The sequence below is a fragment of the Malania oleifera genome, chromosome 8 (genome assembly GCF_029873635.1).
Source record: "Malania oleifera isolate guangnan ecotype guangnan chromosome 8, ASM2987363v1, whole genome shotgun sequence".
In the NCBI taxonomy this organism is placed as follows: Eukaryota; Viridiplantae; Streptophyta; class Magnoliopsida; order Santalales; family Ximeniaceae; genus Malania; species Malania oleifera.
Genome location: NC_080424.1, coordinates 32401480 through 32422779, shown reverse-complemented (window position 1 = coordinate 32422779; position 21300 = coordinate 32401480). Strand labels below are relative to the sequence as shown.

The 21300-nt window shown below is 35.0% G+C and overlaps 1 protein-coding gene across 5 annotated transcripts in view; it reads right to left on the bottom strand.

Annotated features, from left to right (window-relative positions):
• The window catches only part of LOC131162936 (histone deacetylase 14, chloroplastic), a 98150-nt gene that overhangs the window by 15462 nt on the left and 61388 nt on the right, over positions 1-21300 (bottom strand). For 3 of the 5 annotated variants that reach the window (XM_058119558.1, XM_058119559.1, XM_058119563.1), the window contains 3 exons: positions 5747-5818; positions 4155-4211; positions 3709-3960 (listed from right to left, as the gene is read on the bottom strand). In XM_058119558.1, coding sequence (XP_057975541.1) covers positions 3709-3960; positions 4155-4211; positions 5747-5818 — 381 coding nt within the window. The remainder of the gene's footprint in view (positions 1-3708; positions 3961-4154; positions 4212-5746; positions 5819-21300) is intronic. The other 2 variants (XM_058119561.1, XM_058119562.1) reach the window with 1 other exon arrangement.

Sequence of the window (21300 nt, the reverse complement as noted above, 5' to 3'; positions counted from 1 at the left end):
ATGTACACCTATGGTAATTGGATATTCTCTAGTTTCTCCATCTATAGTCCTTGCACTAATCATTACTTCATCGTACATATCCTTAATGACATCGGTATACCTACAACATACACCTTTTTTTTCTAAAACCCACCATAGAACTTCCCTAGATATACTATCATATGCTTTCTCAAGGTCAATAAATATCATATGCAAGTCCCTCTTTTTTTCCCTAAACTTTTCCATTAGTCATCTTAAAAGATAAATAACTTCTGTGGTAGATCTCCTAAGCATAAAACCAAATTGATTTTCAGAGATCTTCGTTTCTAACCTTAATCTTTGTTCAACTACCATTTCCCATAGTTTCATCGTATGACTCATAAGTTTAATTCCACGATAGTTATTACAATTTTAAATATCTCCTTTATTTTTGTATATAGGTATTAAAGTGTTTTTCCTCCATTCATCTGGCATTTTCTTAGTTTTTACAATTGTATTAAATAAATTAGTTAACCATATAATTTCATTATCAGCCAAGCATTTCCAAACTTCAATTGCGATGTTATCTGGTCCATGGTTTTAAATCGCGGTAGCGGGTAGCGCAACGTAATGGTAACGGGTGTAAGGGGAAGCGGGAGTAGCGGATGTTACATAACGGGAAGCGGGTGTAACGGCCGTGAATTTTTTTGAAGCACGCACAACCTTGTGCATATTAGTGTACTTGCATGTTTTAGCCATTCTTAGAAAGAGTTTTAGTGTATATTGGATCCTTTAATTCGAGTAATTAAGTTATTTGGTAAGGGCAACAAGTTTACATTTAATTTAAACCACCATTGATAGAAAATTACGTGTGTGTGCGTGCGCGTATTTATACTTCTCATTGTTTTTATATGTGATAAATTCTTATGTGTGCTAAATTAATTAATAAAACAAAATACATTATACACTCCATTAATCTATTAGACACATAAGACATGTGAATAATATAAACATAAAATAGCCAGAAAAGAAATAAGGTTGAAGTTGAAAAGTAAAGAACATAAATATCACATTACTAACATTATCAAAAAATATATTTTTCTAACAAGTTAGTATTTTGAAATTGTTTATTAATGCTTCTATTTTGAGTATTTAAAGAAATAGTAAATTTTGTATCATTGTCATCCTCATCATAATCTTTTCCCCCTCTTGCCACTTGGTATATTGAGAATGATATATGAAAGAGAGAAAAAGTATGAACAACAATAACAAAACTAAGCCTTAAAATATGAAGAAAAGGTAAAAAAATAATATTTTTTTTGTGTAACAGTCCTGTAGCGGTTACGTAACGGCCGTAGCAGCCTTTACGTAATGGTCGCGATCCGTAACGGCCACTACGGTCGTGATTTTTCTTCCCACCGATTTTGCGGTGTGTAACGGTATCGGTAACCCAAAAAACCGTTACGTAACGGCGTTATGCAACAGTCGCGGCCTTTATTTAAAACCATGATCTGGTCTCATAACTTTCCCATTTTTCATTTTTTTAGTGCAAACTTAACTTCGTTAACTCTAATTTTGCGAATAAATCTTATATTTTTAGTCTTTTCCTCATTTGACAATTCTAAGTTTAAGCCTTCTATTTGGTTTTCGTTAAACAACTTAATAAAGTAACTTCGCCATATTTCTTTAATATCTTCGTCCTTAACCAAGACAATATCATCCTCACTTTTTATACATTTTACATCTCCTAAGTCCTTACTCTTCCTTTCTCTAGCTTTAGCAAGTTTAAGTATATCTTTTTCCCCTTCCTTTGTACCTAATCTATTATACAAACTATTAAATGATCTATATTTAGCTTCAATAACGGCCCCTTTTGCATCTTTTCTTGTCTCCTTATATTTTTCAAAGTTATCTCTGTTTCTACATTTTTGCCACATTTTATACCAAATTCTTTTTGTCTTTATGATTTTTTGTACATCTTTATCCCACCACCAACTCTCTTTGCTATTCGAGAATCTTTCCCTTGATTCACCTAAAATCTCTTTTGCCATCTTTATAATAGAGCTAGCTAATCTATTCCATTTGTATCTATCCCATCCTCTAAGGTCCAATCCCCATCTTTGATCATTTTATCTTTAAATTTTATTATATTTTCTCCTTTTTGGTTTCACCATCTAGTTCTCCTATACTGGTTTATTTTATCCTTTTTCTTCCATTTTTTAATATGTATATCTAACAATAAGACTCTATGTTGTGTGGTTAGGCTTTCACCTGGAATCACTTTACAATCCTTGCATGATAAACAATCTACCCTCCTAATTAAAAAAAAAAATCTATTTGACTTCTATTTTGTCCACTTTTAAAGGTTATTTGTCTCCATATCCATATCCTCTATGTATCCTCTCATAATTTTTATTATTTCTTCCAACATGTCCATTCAGATCTCCTCCTATAAATATTTTCTCAGTCTCTGGTATGCCTTGTATAATACTATCCATATCTTCCCAAAATTGTCTCTTAAGATTTTCTGCTAAACCAACTTGAGGAGCATAAGCACTAATGATATTTATTATCTCTTGTCCTAATACCATCTTGATTTTTATAATTCTACCCCTTACTCTAGTTACATCCACAACGCTATCTTTTAAGTTTTTATCTATAATAATGCCTACTCTATTCTTATCTTTTTCTATTCCAGTGTACCAAAGTTTAAATCCTAATTTATCGATTTCTCTAACTTTCTCCCCCACCCACTTAGTTTCTTGAAGGCAAATTATATTAATTCTTCTTCTATTCATTGTATCCACAATTTTCATGCTTTTACCCGTAAGTGTCCCTATATTCCAAGCTGCTAATTTAATCCTAGTTTCCTAAACTAACGTTTTTACTTGCCCACGTCTAGAATGATGCAAGAACCCTCACATATTTGACACTGTACCCGCGCGCCGACACGGTGCGTCGCTTCGGGGTGACAACCTAGCCCACCCTCGCCTACTTTTCACTACACCCGGGTGGTTCAAGTACAACGCGTCACTCGTAGGGGACGCCCCAGCAAATATTCGATAAGGATTCATATCATAGTGATCTAACAAATTTTACGCTGGCTGTCAGCTACCTAATGCAACCCTCCTCCTTAACCAGAGCTTGGGACTAGCTGTGTGTGAAAAAATTAGGACATTAAGTGCATTACAGGCGGAGTTAAAAGTAGATCTTTGCATGTTATCTATTATTCTTCTTCCAGTTTTCTTCCTTAAGATAATGAATCCTAAAAACTTTCAAAATTCAATTACAACCACCCACAAGTGTTTGCAAGATTAGATGTGTTAAGATCATGAGAAAGAATCAATAACCCATGACGGAAGGCTTTGCATGCAGATAAAATTAGATGGTGTCAAAGGAAACAAGGCTTCTAAGCTAAGCCATTACAAAAATAAATAAAATGAAATAAAAGTAGGTTGGGGGCGGACATGGAGGGAATAATATTCTTAAAACAAAAAAATAAAAATAAAAAACAAGTGCATTGACATTGTCAAAGACAGCATTGACCTTGTCAAAGACATTGGAGTACATATGGTTGAACCAACGGATATAGAAGTCAAGACACAACTAGAAATTATTCAAGGCATGTAAACATTAAACAAACTATGAAATTAGTGACTACATTGGGAAAAAAAAAAGAGCAATGCCAAATAATATCTAGTACATATATATTAAGATGCACAATATTCATTTGCACAAATCATGGCTTACTTGGTGAGTGGAAAGGAAGAATATGTCTGGATCATCATAAAATGCATCATTTGTTCCATTCCCATGGTGAACATCAAAATCAATGATGAACACACGCTTTAATCCATGATGACGTTGAGCATAACGAGCTGCAATGGCCACATTTCCAAAAACACAAAATCCCATAGGCCCCTTTGGAATTGCATGATGGCCCGGTGGTCGTATCAGAGCAAAACCTGTGGGTGGATCCCGGCTGCTCTTTGATGCTGCCACCTGAAATTGACATTAAAGATTCGGGCAGATGGCTATTCCAAACATTTCAAAAGTTTGTACTCACAAAGTACTCAACATAGTATCAGGTGGAAAACTCAATTAAACATTAGAGGAACATGAATGATAAAGACATATCAGCAAGTGGAAAAGATATAATCCCACGAAGGGGCTGATGTGCAAGATTGAGGTATCACCACAGAGTCAACCAAGGATATTCCTGCCCCAGCAGCAATTAAGGAATCCTGGAATGTCTGCATCATTGATATAATCACATCAGCAAGAGTGTTATGGGGATAACGTATTGCTTATTTAACGCATCACCAATCCACATTAGCCAAAAGTACATTATAATTAAGCACATTATATGGTCAATACCAAAGTACAAATATAAAAAAAATTTATACATGTGTCAACTACAGGGAACCATAAAACACCAACCTGAAATGGAAGTTTCAATTTTAGCAAGTGTGTCGAGAATGTATCAAGTTATTAAACAATCCTATATATGTTAAAAAGAAAAAAGAAAAAAGAGACATCACTTTCCACTGAAATTTTGGAAGATTAAATTTGGCACAATTAAAAAATGGAATTGCTGTAAATGCACTTAAGAATGGAGCAAAGAACCAGTTAGGGAGTTATTGGAGCAGTCAGATGTCTAATGTTGTGCACTTGCAATATTTCAGTCTTAATTATCTTTGTTTTAGTTAGTGAACTCAAAAAAGTATCAATATCTAAAGGGGGATGATAATTGAAGATACTTGAAAAGAGAACAAATATTTTCTCTTTTTTGAATAAACAAGGTCTCTAAACTCCAGAAGGTAAATTGAAGGTACATTAAATTATCTCAAAGAAATAACCGACCACACAAAAATGCATAAAATAAACCCATAATTGCACGTATGTCCCCAATACACATGAAAAGCATAAAAAATATCTATGTTGCAGGGGGCAACACATTTGTGCTACAATGTATATGTTCAGTTGATAAACATAAATTTTTCATGCAATGATAATTCTCTGAACAATAACTTGCTGCAAACGGCATCTCTCCTTGCCAAAAGAATTAATTTTGATTATGGCTCCACAACCAGCAGAAGGGTTTGATCACGACCCTAGGATTTGAACCCAGTAAAATTATTGAAGTACAATCCGATTCCTAATGATACAGTGAGTGGATATTCCATCCTGCAACAAGCAAATGACTATTCAGTTTCCAAAATTTGGAACATTAATACTATGCAGTCACCTCAGTCACAACTGTGAAATCTCATCCATTAATGGCTTTGGGCCCCACGTGAATTTCATGTTAAGCACACAGCCATGGACAGCTTTCATTGCTCAGCTGTCTCAGCTGCAACTGAGATTAATCTCCAACTCCATAGCCACCATCTTATTCTATTTTGACATTTAGCCAATTTGCAAGTTTGATTCTTTCTTTTCCTCTGCAATATCTGGACAAACTCTTGAAGAATTTTGCAAGGCAATCAATCCCCACAAATAAAACATCCTTTGAAAGAAAAAGAGATGAAAACATACTAAATTCTCAAGAAAATGCATTTTTCCTGACTTGAAAACAGGATGCAATCTTGTGATTTACTCACACAATAATCAAACAGTAGTAATTTGATTCTGCAAACCAGACAAAATATGACACAATCAATTTGATTTTCTTTTACACAAAATTTTAATATCTACCATGCCAAAAATTGAACTAGGATAGATTTGGAAAGATTAGAAATTAACAAACTCGAGAAAAAAAACAGAACATCCAACACGTTGCCCTTACAGTTGAAGTGGCATATGTTGGTCCAGAGCCATCAATGAAAATTATGCCATTTTGTGAAGTCTGGTCCACTGCCTATAAGACATTCAAAAGAATTACCAACTAAAGAAATTTTTTTCTTCTTTATACAATAAACAACATATACAACATCTATAATATTTATAATAAGCCATGCATATAAAGCACCAGAACAATTCTCAAGGCAATATTGCAATATTAAATTAGGGCAAAAGATGGAGCCCCAGTCCCCCAGCTGTCTGAAAATCTTAAGAAATAGATCCTAGAAAAAGAAGACATGGATTCACAGAAAACACAACTATAATTCCGTTTCAAATATGATTGCATAAATATATCTCCATACGACACATCATCTAGTGCATTTATCCTTGTTATCCAACACCTAACAAATTCACCATCTTTGAGCATAATACATTGCACACTAGGGCTTAGTTTCGCGCCCCCCAGGTAACTTTTGAAAAGCAACTATTTAAAAGACGCTGACTGAGATCATTGTAAAAATTCTTTGGTCCCCTCGTGAACAGAAGCTGTTAGGAAAAAAAAAAGGCTGATTCTAAATGTTTAATAAGAAAGTTGTAAGGTGCATGAAAATATTTAGAATGACAAATAGATATATATTTTTAGGAAATATAATTAATGCATTGATAATTTTGTCATATTCAAAAAATATTAAGGACATTCATGGAATAGAATAGTTTGTTGGAAAAAAAAAATCTAGCTTTTAGCTTTCAAAGGCTTCAAATATATATGTTAGATTACCATTTCACCTACAAGCTTAAGCATTAAGTTGTGGCCAACAATGCACATCACGCCTTAATACTGTCCTGCACATTCAGCCCAATTGCATGTGGGGAGAGAGATAAATGACAAGTAACAACCATTACAAGGACTGTTAATGATAATTTGGTCATTTAGCATTATTAGCAAGTTTTGGAGTTATGTTTAGTAAGTGTGAGTTAGTTAGGGTATTATGGTCATTGGTATTGTACTTGACATATATTTTAAATAGAGGGAAAGACCTATCATTCAGGTTAGGTCTTCATTTTACCCAATTATTCAACATTGTATAAATGCAAGATCAAACCCAAACCCTACCACCACCAAACCAAACCCTAAACCTATTTATCCTACGCAAATCAGTCAGACTAGGAGGATCAACCACACTCCTACAGCCTAGAAATAAGTCCAGGGATTGCCATAAAACTGAGTCATCCCTAGAAAATTTCCTGGCCATCCCTACCCAACTCAGAACCTTCAAAAACCTTACGTATTTCAAAAAACCAATTGTATAACCTACAACAGAACCCTCCGATCTGTAGATCTGCAAAACTCCATCACCAGAAGCCTCCTCACATGCCCCCAAGCACTGGCAGACTTCCAGCAGTGCCAACCCCATGCGCCAGCACACGAGACAAATTCTGGCCACCTTTTCTGCATTCTATTTTCAGAATGCCTTAATAATTTCCATACACCAAAAAATCAAGCTATTGGGCATGTTTTTTGTTCAAAAAACCTAACTTTTTCAACCATGCACCCATGGCGATCCAGTGTTGTTTGGTATTAGTAAAGCTCATAGCTGAGTCTCTTGGAGCAGTGACAGCATTTTTACATTTGATTTTGTAAGGCTGTGGCATCACTATTTCCAGTTGTTGGCGACTCTTTTGTTGAATTAGTGGTTGACTTGTTTGTGTTTGTTTCGATTGGTCCGGAAATTCACTCATGGTCATTTCGGTTGGTTGAGAAGTTCACTTTTGGAACCCCAAGAACATTTTGTTTGCTATGAATTTCTGATTTAAAGTTGTATCAAGATTGTGTGTGTTAGGATGGCGTCCTAAGATCCCAAAATTGTGTTTCCCTCATTAGGAATTTGTTCAAGTGAACAGCAAACTATAACTATCTCAGGGGAAGAGTATTTAAGGTTCCTACAATATCAAGCATCCCGACAAGCATCTCATCACATTGCATTTTTTGCTCAAGGCTAATCCTATAGTTTACATGGCATCTGGTATCTCTCACACTGGTCCTTGGATTATCAACTCTGCTACTACTAACCATACGACAAGTGTAACCAACTTCTTTTCTACCCTCCAGTATCCTAAAAATCTACCTCAAATTACCCTTGCTGATGGGTCCACAACTATAATTAAGGGGATAGAACAGATTCTCTTTCTTCTGTTTTACACATTACTAAGTCCCCTTTCAATCTAAGGTCAGTTAATGAGCTTACAAAGGCACTAAATTGTTCAGTAACCTTCTTTTCTGATTTTGTGGTTAGTTAGGACCAGAAGATGTGGAATACAATTGGCACATGATGTGAGGCTCATGGACTTTACAACTTTGAGTCTCTCTCTTATCCCATTGCCTACACAGCCACTGCTACCCCACTTCAAATCCACTGTCGCCTTGATCATCCATACTTGGACAAACTGAAACAGCTAGTTCCTACCTTGAGTTATGTGTCTAGTCTTGAGTGTGAGTCTTATCAATTAGGAAAAAAATCATCATGTTCCCTATACTTCCAGGTCAATAACAGGCAGATAGTCCTTTCATGTTCGTCCATTCTTATGTTTGGGGTCCTATTTGTATCACATCAAAATTGGGGTTTCAGTACTTTGTTACATTTATCGATGACTACTCTAGCATGAGTTGGTTCTATTTAATGGAAGATCATTCTAAGCTGTTTAATATCTTTTGTGCCTTTTTTTCTCAAACAAAACTCAGTTTGATATGCTAATAAAGATACTTCGTAGTGATAATACTAAGGAGTACTTCAATACCGAATTCACTACCTATATGAGTAATTTTAGTATGATCCATTAGTCATCTTATGCCCACACTCCAAAACAAAATGGAGTTACATAATGGAAAAGCAGACACCTTCTCAAAATCACTCATACCCTATTGTATCAAATGAATGTCCCCAAACATTTTTGGAGTGATGTCGTGCTCACTACTTGCGCTCTTATTAATAAAATGTCATTCTTTGTCCTCGGTAGTAAAATTTCATATTCAGTTATCTTCGCTAAGGCTCCTTTGTTCTCCCTTCCTCCTTGTTTATTTTGTCGTGTGTCTTTTGTCCATCAATTAACTCCAAGAATAGATAAGTTGGATCCTCATGCTATCAAATGTATTTTTCTAGGGTATTTCTATACTCAAAAGGAATACCAATGTTATAGCCCTACTTTACATCAATTATTTGTCTTTTTTATTGTCACCTTTTTTTAGTACACACCATACTACTTTAATTCCTTGAGTTTTGTTAACCTTAATGAGTCCCTTCGTCTTCCTTGCCTTCCAGATCCTAACCTATATTTGTGTTCAATCCTCCTACATCCTCGTCCAGTTCAAGTGCTTCTCATTGCTTGGATCATCCCAATTTGTAGATACACACACAGAGGTTCAAGGGAGGAGAGCCTCCTCTAGCTTCCCCTCTACACCTTTAGTTCCCTCATCAGATGATCTTATTTCCCAAGATGTTGATCCTCCAATTGTTGTTTGAAAAGTAAATGTAGTTGTACCCAGCATCTAATCTCTAATTTTGTTTATTATGATTTCTTGTAACCCTCATATTACTATTTTGTTAGTACTTTTTCTTTTGTTGCTATTCCAAAATCTTTTTCTAAAGCTCTATCCCATTTTAGGTGAAGGAAGGCAATGATTGAAGAGATGCATGTACTACAGGATAGTGATACTTGAGAGTTGGTACCTCTACCTCCTAATAAGTCTATAATTGTTTGTCGATGGGTGTATACTGTGAAGGTCAATCCAGATGCTTCCATGGTTCGATTGTAGGCCCGCCTTGTTGCCAAGGGATTTACTCAAGCATATAGGTAAGATTATTCAAAAACATTCTCTCCAGTTGTTAAACTTGCTTCAATATGTTTGTTAATCTCTTTAGCCACTACTATTGGCCTTTGCATTAGTTAGATGTGAAGAATGTTTTCCCACATGGTGATTTTCATAAGGAGGTATAGAGTAATGGGTTTGTTGCTCAAGGGGAGTCAGACTTAGTGTGTCAGCTCAAGAAATCATTATATGGTTTAAAACAAACTCCAAGAGCATGGTTTGGTTGATTTAGTGTTGTCCTACTCAAGTTTGGCCTCCAACGATGTGTAGTGGATCACTCTATATCTTATCGTCATATTCCATCTGGCATATATCTTATCAGCATATTCCATCTGGTAGGATTTGCTTAATGTGTATGTGAATGATATTGTGATTATTGGAGATGATCAAGGCATCTAGGATCTAAAGCTTTTCCTACATACTAAATTTCAAACCAAAAATTTGGGACCATTGAAGTACTTCTTGAGTATAAAATAAAAGTATCAAGATCTTGTATGGGAATGGTCTTGTCACAAACAAAGTATGTTATAGATCTTTTAGATGAGACTAGGCTATTGGGATCCAAACCTATTGATACACCATGGATCCCAACAATAAGTTAGTGCTAGATATGGATCATTTTTTGTCTAACCCAGGATGGTATCAGATACATGTTAGAAAGTTGAATAATCTCATAGTCACTAGAACGGATATATCTTTCACAACAAGTGTTGAATCAATTTCTCGATTCTCCAAGAACAAGTCACTAGGATGCAGTAACTCGCATTTTGAGATATCTCAAAGGTGCAACAATGAGAGGTCTCTTATATCAGGATCGAGGTCACACACATATTCAGGGACATATAGATGCATATTGGGTTGGGTCACCTTCCAACTGAACATCCATAACTAGAAACTGTACCTTTGTTGGTGGTAATTTGGTTTCTTGGAAAAGTAAGAAACAAACCGTAGTGGCCAAGTCAAGTGCTAAGACAAAGTATAGGGCTGTGGCTCACTCTACATATGACCTTGTTTGATTGAAGAACATGTTGGAAGAACTGGGTTTCCACATAGCCTATAAAGTAGATGTATGATAATCAAGTTTCTCTTCAGATTGCCTCCAACCCGATCTTCCATGAGCAGACAAAGCACATTGAAGTTGATTACCAGTTTACCACCATGTTCGGGAGAAACTTGTACAGAAGTTCATCACAACCACTATATTTGAAATCTAATTTTTAGAGGTGCTCATGTGAAATTCATTTGTAACAAGCTAGGAGCATATGATATATATGCTCTAGCTTGAGGGGGACTGTTAATTGTTATTTGGTCATTTAGCATTATTAGTATGTGTTAGATTTGTGTTAGTAAGTATGAGTTAGTGACGATATTATGGTCATTGGTATTATACTTGACATATAGTATAAATAGAGGGAGAGACCTATCATTAAGATTTGGTCTTCCCATTTTACCCAATTTTCAACATTAAATAAGAAAAATTTTAACAAACGAACAAGAAATCTAGGCAACAAGACTAGAACCTAAAACCTCTTGGCAACCATGGTTTTCATGCCATTTAGATTACCACTATAACTAAAATCTTAAGCTTTTAGGTTGTGAAACAATAATATAATTCAAGCCTTAACACTAACTTTAAAAGTTCTTTAAAAATTTTAAAAGCTAAAAAAGTTGTTTACCAAACATGTTACACCCAAATTTTACTGTTAAAAGGGAGAAGTTTAGCCAAAAAAAAAGGGACCGAACTCATCCTAGATACAAGAAGGAACAAACACCATGTGAAAACCAAAAAGGGCTGATGGGCTAAAATAAAGATAAAAGGAATATGAGAGGCCAGCAAGTGGATATTTTGTCTTGAATAGAGGAATTTTTCCCATGTTCATAACCACATCATTACTGGTTACTTTAGTTATTTAGTATTATTGCTATGTGTTATTGCTATGTTAGTCCTCAGTTAGTAAGGGTGTTACAGTCATTGTTATGCACGTGGCATATCTTAGAAATAGAGAGAGAGACCAATTTGTTGTGATTAGGTCTTCCAATTTACACAATACTCTTAACATGGTATTAGAGCATGGTCTTGAGACCTAAACCCTAAGTGTTGTTGCCATTGTCAAATCAAGGCATAACACACTAAATCCTCTGCATATCTATCATCGTAGGAGAACTACTAGCACTCCCAAAGGCCTAAGGCAGCCAACAGCTGCCGGACGACACAGTAGCCACTGAAAATTCCATGGACAAAAGTGCCAGTTCAAGAACAAGAAAACCCTTTAGATCATCCAAACCAACAGCAAAGCCACCCACAAACACTGTCAAACCACTAACCCTTGAAATCCCATAACTAAAGATGCCCTCACACACCTTGACGTGCCGTTCGAAGGCTGACAGTGTTGACCCCATGTGCCAGCGTGTGAGGCTTCATACAACCGTGTTCTTGGCCTGAATTGATCCTATATAGTTTGAGTCCCTCTACATCATTGAGTTTTTGGTGATAGATTTTTGTCTAAAGATCTCACCTTTTACTTGTTCATGAGTGGCACTCCAAGAATGATTCTGTGGTACTGCTCGTGGTTGTTTGTTGCATATACTGAGTTCATTGGGCTTGAAACAATGTTTGTTGGTTTTTGAGATGCAGTTCATAAATCCTAAAAGTACCTTGTTCACTGTATGTTTTTTATTTGCTCCAATGGTAAAATGTTGTGTGTTGGAATGGAGTCCACATATGCCAAAGGTATGTCTCCTTTATCAGTTACTTGTTCAGCCAATGGTGAAGAGCATAATTTAAAGGAGTATTTGAGGTTCTTGCAGTCTCAGCATCCCATCACACATCTCATCACATTACATCTTTTTCTCTGAAAGGTAGTCATATAGCCAACATGTTATCAAGTATCTCTCTTACTTTTCCTTGGGTCATCAATTGTGTTGCCACTAACCATATAACAGGTTCAAACAACTTTTTTTCTGCCCTCCAGTATAAATATTACTCCTTCAATTTCTCTTTCATCCATTTTGTATATTCCTAACAATTAATATTATGCTTTACTTTGTAACTATGGTCTTAAATTTCCACGGAATTTCATTATTCTCACTATCACCTTCAAAAGTAAAATGGTAGTCAATTTCTATCATACAAAATTTCCATCAAAATTTTAGCAACGAAATCTCAAACTTTTAGTCAAACTTGTCAAAATTTTAACTATAGAATGAAATTTCTATGGAATTCAAATGTGAGATATTCAAATACAATGAAATTGCTCTCTCATTTGTTTTTTTATTGAAACAAAAGATTATCACAAAAGCTTTTTTAAATTATATGAAAAATTAAACTTAGATATTAGAAACAACATTATATTTAACCATTCAGGCCTAAAAAATTATATTTATTTGTATAATAAATAATATTGAATTGACTTATGAATTTCATTTATATTAACTGAATATGTTTAATGCACACTATATAGCATCTATTTCACTTCATACACAACATGGATGTATTTGATTTATAATATATTAGTCCTAAAACTTACATTATTATGTCTATTAACCATTTTTTAAGGTTTCATAAAAGAATTCCATTCTTTACTACAAATTTCCATCATTTGTTCAAATCGAAATTAAAATTTACATCAATATCGAAATTTTCATACTTTTGGAGCTTCAAAATTTAAGACCCTAGCTTCCAGATTGATGAGGAAAATTATTAGCACAGGATGCAAAGCTCATGAAATTTGCTAATAAGTCATTCTCTCCTTCTATTGCCTACATTGCTTCTATTACAACACTACAAATCCATTGTTGCCTTAGTCATCCTTCATTGGATAACTTAAAATAGCTAGTTCCTACTTTAAGTTCTATGTCTAATCTTGAGTGTGTCTTGTAAGTTGGAAAAGCATCATCATTCCTTTCACTTCCCGAGTTAATAAATGCGTGGAGTCCTAGTTGTCTCATGTCAAAGTTAGGGCTATGATATTTTGTTATGTTTCTCAAATAAGGGATCAATTTGATGTACTTTCTTAGTGATAATGCAAAGGAGTGGTTCAATGCCCAGTTCATTAACCATATGACTAACTCTGGTTGATTCGTTTGTCATCTTATGCCCACACTCCACAATAAAATGAAGTTGTAAAGAAGAAAAACAAGCATATTCTCGAAGTCAGTTGTACCCTACTAATATAAAATGAATGTCCCCAAAGCTTTTCGGAGTGATTCCATGCTCATCGCTTGCTTTCTCATCAATAAATTGTTGTAATACCATATTCAATTCTCTTCCTAAAGGCTCCTTTGTTCCCACTTCCTTGTTTGGTTGTGTGTCCTTTGTCGATCAATAAAATCCAGGAATACAGAAGTTGGATCCTCATTCAATCCAAAAAGGTTATCAACGTTATAACCCTACTTCACATCAATTCATTCAAAAGCCAAGGTTACCTTCTTTGGGTCTACACCATATTCTTATGACTGCTTGAGTCCTACTAATCTTGAAGAGTCCCTTCCTTTACCTAGCCTTCCAAATCCTAACCTATGATCTCTACCTAGTCCTCTTATGTCTTCTTTTAGTTTGAGTCCTTATCATTTCACGGATCATCCTAACTTACAGGTGTACACACAATAACCACTCAAAGGAGGAGAGCCTCCTCTAGCTTTTATTTCAACACTTCTGGTTTCCTCGCATGCCTATTTCCCAAGTTGTTGATCTTTTTATTGTTGTTTAGAAAGGTATATTCACCTATACCCAACATCCAATCTCTGATCTCATTTTTATGATTTCCTATCACCCTCATATTACTACTGTTGCTCTTCCTATATTTGTCTATGAAGCCTTATCCCATTCTAGAAAAAGAATTGCAATGGAGAAGCAATGCATGCAATACCTAGGAATTGGAACCTTTTCTTACTCCAAAAGTCTATGGTCAGTTGTCATTGGGTGTATTCCATGAAGGTTCAATTCTAATGGTTTCATGGCTCGTTTGAAGGCTTATCTCATTGCTAAAGGATAACTTAAGTGTACAGTTTGGACTATCTGAACACATTCTCCTTGGCATCTTAAATTTTTGCAAAATTGTTGAAATTTCTGTCGAAATATTTATTTTTGCCACCCTCATAAATGAAAAGGCAGTCAATTTCCATTTTACAAAATTTCTGTCAAAATTTCAATAAATCATTTGAAATTCATCAAAATCTCAAATTTTCTATGAAATTTGTCAAATTTTAATCATGAAATTCAAATTTAAGATTTGAAACACGAATTGAAATTTCTCCTTTAATTTATTTTATTTATAGTGAAACTAAAGATTATTACAAGAATGGTATTAGTTGTAGTTTTCAAACTTCTGAAATTATAAGAAAAATTAAACTTACATATTCACTACAACATATTATTTAACCATTTGTGCCTAAAACTGTGTATTTGTACAGTAAATATTTAATTGATTTATTAATTTCATTTACATTAATTGAATATGTTTACTATTATATTAGACTTACAATGCCTCATACACATATAACCGCCCTTAATGTATTTTTTTTATAATATTTTAGTTATAAAATCATGCATTATTATGTCTATAAATAGTTTTTAAAGCTTCATAAAAGAATTTCATGCTTTATTACTAATTTCCCTTATTTTTTTAAAATCTAAATCTAGTTGAATCAAATTTTAAGATCTTGCTCCCTAGTTACCAAACTTGCCTTGGTTCATTTATTCATCTCCTTAGCCACCACCTGTTGTTAGCCTCTACATCAGATAGATGTGAAGAATGTTGTCATCTTCAAGAGGAGGTCTATATGGAACAACTACTCGATTTTGTTACTCGGGGGTAATTAATAAAAGTGTAACGACTCAAAATCCTAGTATAATCTAAATTAGTATTCTAAAGCATAGCTTGGTTGATCAAGTGTTGTATTACTTGAGTTTGGTCTTCAGCTATGTGTGGTAGAACACTCCATATTCTATGGTTCGATGGTGTGATTCTGCTCATTGTGTACATGGATGGGGTGATGATGATCAAGGTATCCAGAGCCTGAAGCATTACCTACAGACTAAATTTTAGACCATAGATTTAGGGTTGCTGAAATACTTATGTATAGAAGCATCTAGATCTCTTACATAGACTATTTTGTTAGATGTTCTAGACCTTTTAGATGAGACTAGCCTATTGGTTGATACAACCATGGCTAACAGAAAATTAGCGTCAAATGTGGTGATTTGTTGATTGACCCAAATGATACAAGAGACTTGTTGGAAAATTGAACGATCTCAGTCACTCGACCAAAAGTATCTTTTGAAAAGAGTGTCATCAATCAATTTCTTGTTCTCCAAAATTAGTCACTAAAATGCAATCATTCATATCTTGAGATTCCTTAAAGGTGCACCTAGAAGTTTGGAAAAGGTGTCCAATATCAAGATTAGGGTCATAGTTATGTTCAAAGATATACAAATGCAGATTGGGCCAAAAGATCCAAATCCAATTGTTGGTGGTAACTTAGTATTCTAGAAAAGTAATAAACAAACTGTGGTGGCCCGATTCAGTGCTGTCAGAGTATTAGACCATGGCCCACACTGCATTTGAGCTTTTTTTTTGGTTAAAGAACTTGGTTTTCTACATTCAAGGCCTACGAAGTTAACCAAGCTTCTATTCTTATTGCCTCCAACCTAGTCTTCCATGAGCGGAGAAACACATTGAAGTTGATTGTCACTTTTTTTGGGAAAAACATGAGCAGAAGCTTATTACACCACTCATGAAGTTTGAATTCCAACTTGCTGATTCATTCACTAAAGCGCTGGGGATGTTCGTGTTAAATCCTTTTGTAACAAGCTAGGAGCATATAATATCTTTACTCCAGCTTGAGGGGGAGTGTTACTAGTTACTTTGTTATTTAGTATTGTTATTGTGTGTTATTGTGTGTTATTGTTGTGTTAGTAAGCATCAGTATAAGTGTGTAAGTTAGTAAATCTATTATGGTCATTGTTATGTATTTGGCATATATTATAAAATAAAGGGTGAGACCTATCATGTGATTAGGTCTTCCAATTTAAACAATATTCTTAATGCATTGCAAAAACAAAATTCATTGATATCACTAAACTACTCATTCTTATTTCACTTTTTCACACCAAAATTCTTTTACAATTTACAATTTAGAAAGTTGCACCATGCAACTTTACTTACATCAGAAATTGGTGCCATGTTTTAATTTAGCCAGCTGCTCACCATTTTAACAGTTAATGGTGCAGGCCAGGGCTCACTGATTATCGCATAAGTGTATTTTGGTCATTATTTAATAATATATATTTGGGTTGGCCTGCCTGGACAGTCACTTTCCACCCTTATTGTGCTATGTCCAAATGGGGGCATTGAGAAGTATGGGTTATATTTTTTTGACGGAGGTGGTGGCAGTTCTGGTTGCAGAGCATCTTCACTTTCATACAGTGGCATGCTCACCTGAATCATACAGTTCTCATGAGAATACAAGATGGTCTGCCAGGTTTTAAATATGTTTCTCACTTTGCCTGTCAATTAGGGAAGCATTGTAGGTCTTCCTTTCATCCTAGGGTTGAATCCTGCAGAAGATCTTTCTTTCTCTAGTTCATTCAGATATTTAGGATCATGTAGGGTTAAGAACCCATCTGGTCATCAGTATTTTGTGTGGACATTTTTCTCATATGACATGGTTATAACTTCTATCTATTAAGGGATAGAGTTGAGTTCCTTATTGTTATCATGGTCTTAAATTTCCACGAAATTGTCAAAATTTCTGATTTCCATCACCCTCAAAATCGAAATGGCAGTCGATTTTTGTCTTGCATAATTTCCATCGTAATGTCAACGAATCATCCGAAATTTATCGAAATCTCAAAATTTTAACGAAACTTGTTGAAATTTTATCTATACAATGAAATTTCATCAAAATTCAAATGAGAGATTTAGGAGTGAACTGAAATTTCCCTTTTAATCTATTTTATTTATTTTATCGAAAAGAAATATTATTACAAGTGCTCTTGAAATTATATAAAAAAATAAACTTACAGCAACATTTTATTTAACCATTCATGTCTAAATTATCATTATTTGTATAATAAATAATATTTAAATGATTTATGAATTTCATTTGTAGTAACTGAATATGTTTAATGTACATTATCTTACAAACATGTTTGATACACATACTATTTTACAACTTTTCCACCTCATACAAAACATAGATGTATTTAATTTCTAATATATTAGTCCTAAAACTTATATTATTATGTTTGTTAATCATTTCTAAAGTTTCACAAAGAATTCCATGCTTTACTATTAATTTTCATTATTTTTTCAAATCGAAATTGAAATTGAAATTGACATCAAAATCGAAATTTTCGTACTTTTGGAGCTTCTAAATTTGAATCAAAATCGAAATCTAAGACCTTGATTGTTATTATCTAGTTTTATAACAAAATAAAGAATTAAGTTTGGCATTTTTTTTTATCAGTAAAAAAAGTATGCATTAAAGGGCTTTAAGGGGATGCCAACTTGAAGTACAAGAAGTCAATCACCCTGTAGGATGTCTCAAAAATCAAAAATTACATTAAGCTCATTTGCCACAAGTCCACTATGCCAAATATTAACTGCAGTAAACCACTGCTTGTTGCTGAACTAAAGCGTCAAGATTGAATTTTTGAAAACCCTCCTGTTCCTCTCTTTCCAGGAACACCAAAAAATGTGAGAGGTATGAGAGACAAAGCCTTCCTCTTTTCCTTTGTTGCCCGGATCCCTCTCCAGTAGGTAGGGGTGAGAATTTGATCAGTTCGGGGAATTCTATCAATTAACCGAATTAAACGAATTTTTTCAGTTAAGAATTCACCGAAACCGAAACGACCAAATAGAACTAAACGAAATTAACCAAGAGACCCCCTTTTAAAACTTGAAGGTTTTTTTGAGAAGAAGAATAACCATTCTGATTAAATTTCAAGAGACACGATTACAAGATAAATAGTAGAGGAAGGCCACCAAATTAGGAAGGCCACAAAATCAGCAAATCAAATCACCACAAAATTAGCAAATCAAATCAGCAAATCTCTAGGCTAGAAAACAGGGAACAAAAAATACTAGAATCTGAAATAGTAATTTCATATTTTATTTGCAAAAAATAGAATTTCCTAATTTATTCCGTAGAAATCCGACACCCCCCCCCCCCCTCTCAAGTCGGAGCATAGATATCTATCATGCCCAACTTGTTTACAAAGAGCTCAAAACTAGGTCTGAAAAGTCCTTTGGTGAAGATATCGGCTATTTGTTGAGTAGTAGGAACAAAAGGCCTGCAAACAGCTCCACTATCAATCTTCTCTTTCATGAAATGTCTGTCAATCTCTACATGCTTCGAGCAATCATGTTGTACTAGATTTTGAGCAATACTTATGGCAACTTTGTTGTCACAATACAACTTCATTGGCATGTTCACCGGCATCCGCAGCTCTTCAAGAATTCTCTTCAGCCGTAGCATCTCACAAACTCCGTTAGCCATAGCCCTATATTCGGCCTTGGCACTTCTCCTTGCAACCACATTCTGTTTCTTGCTTCACCATGTGACCATATTTCCCTAGACATAATTATAGTATCCTAATGTGGATCTCCTGTCAATAACTCAGTCTGCCCAATCTGCATCAGTGTATGGCTCTATATTCGGCTGCATGGTAATATGGAAGAGTAAACCCTTGCCTGGTGTACTTTTCAAGTATTTAAAGAATCCGATAAACAGCTCCAAGATGTTTCTTGTAGGGTGAATGCATAAACTGACTTACCAAACTCATAGCAAAAGCAATTTCAGGTTGTGTATGTGATAAGTAAATTAACTTTCCCACCAACTTTTGATACCGAGTTGTATTCACTAGATCACCTTCCTTGTCATCTCCAAGTTTCTGATTAGGATCTATTGGAGTGTCTGCTGGCCTACAACCGCTCATCCCAATCTCCTTAAAGAGGTCAAGGACATACTTCTGTTGGGAGACAAAAATCCCTTTCTTTGACCAAGCAACCTCCATTCTAAGGAAATACCTCAAAGATCCTAAGTCCTTGATCTCAAATTTTGATGAGGGAAGTCTTCAATCGATTCATCTCAAGTACGTCATCTCCAATGAGAATTATATCGTCCACATACACAATCAATATCGCTATCTTCCCATCCTATGAATGTCTTATAAACATCGTATGATCACCTTGCCCTAGAGTATACCCCTGACTTTTAACAAACTAAGTGAATTTCTCAAACTAGGCTCTTGGTGACTGTTTTAACCCATATAAGGACTTCTTCAGTTTACACACCTTTGTGCCAAACTTTTCACCAAATCCTGGAGCTGCATCCATGAACACTTCTTCCTCCAAGTCTCCATTGAGAAATGCATTTTTTTACGTCCAACTATTGCAGAGGCTAGTCACGATTAGCTGCAAGTGACAAAAGAACTCTTACAGAGTTTAGCTTTGCGACTGGGGCGAATGTCTCCAAGTAATCAATGCCATAGGTTTGAGTGAATCCCTTGGCGACTAATCAAGCTTTCTACCATTCTATAGAACCATCAGATTTATACTTGACTGTAAACACCCATTTGCACTCTACAGTTGTCTTTCCTCTTGGTAGATCAACTAACTCCCACGTGCCATTTTTTTCAAGAGTCTTCATCTCCTCGAAGACCGCCTCCTTCCACTCAAAAATGTTCAGAGCATCTTGCACAGTATTAGGAATCTCCAGACAAGACAATTGTGATGTAAAAGCACGAAAAACAAGTGAGAGATTTTGATATGACACATAATTTGACAATGGATGTTGGGTGCAAGACCTCACACTCTTCCGGACAGCAATGGGAAGTTCAGAATCATCGAACTCAAGATCGGAACCAAACTCGTTCAGAATTAAAGGACTCAGAACTCGAAGATGAAATGGACTGAACATGGGGTAAAAGCTCGGTGAGGACATTACCTGGAGGGTTTACAGATTCTGGACAGTGTAAAGGATTGGAAGACCCTTTCTTTCGAGTTGTCCTCTGTCGTGAGTAGACAATGTCAAATGGTGCCAACGCTGTGGTGTTTTTTTCTATTTCTCCTTTTTTAGTCATTATAGGACTATAAACATCATGAGATGGCACTGTAGAAAGATTTGCCTTTTCAGTATCTGAAAAACTCAACTCACTTTCTCCTTGGTAAAATAAAGCTTGGGTTTTTAGGTTGAATAATCAAAGTTGGAGAAGGATCATTTTGCAGGTCTTCAGTTTAGAAAAAAACATGAAACATAACCAAATCTTTGTTTTGGTTCCCCCATTGAAGATGAGGCCTAAAATAGGGATGTAATTCAAAGAATGTAACATCCATGGTAACAAACATTTTTTTGGAAATGGGTTCAAAACATTTATACCCCTTGTGAGTGGGAGCATAACCAACAAACACACATTTTGTGGCTTGGGGTTCAAGTTTTCCTCGAATATGACTATGAATATGAACAAAAGCGATACAACCAAATATCTTTAGTGGTAAAGAAGAAGAAAGCTGATTTGTTGGATAAAACTTATGAAAAACATCAAAAGGTGTTTCAAAGCTTTGAACCTTATTAGGTGTTCTATTTATGAGATACGTAGCAGTAAGAACGGCTTCACCCCAAATATATTTAGGTACCTGATTGGTAAAAAGCAATGCCCGAGCTACTTCCAATAAGTGTTTGTTTTTTCT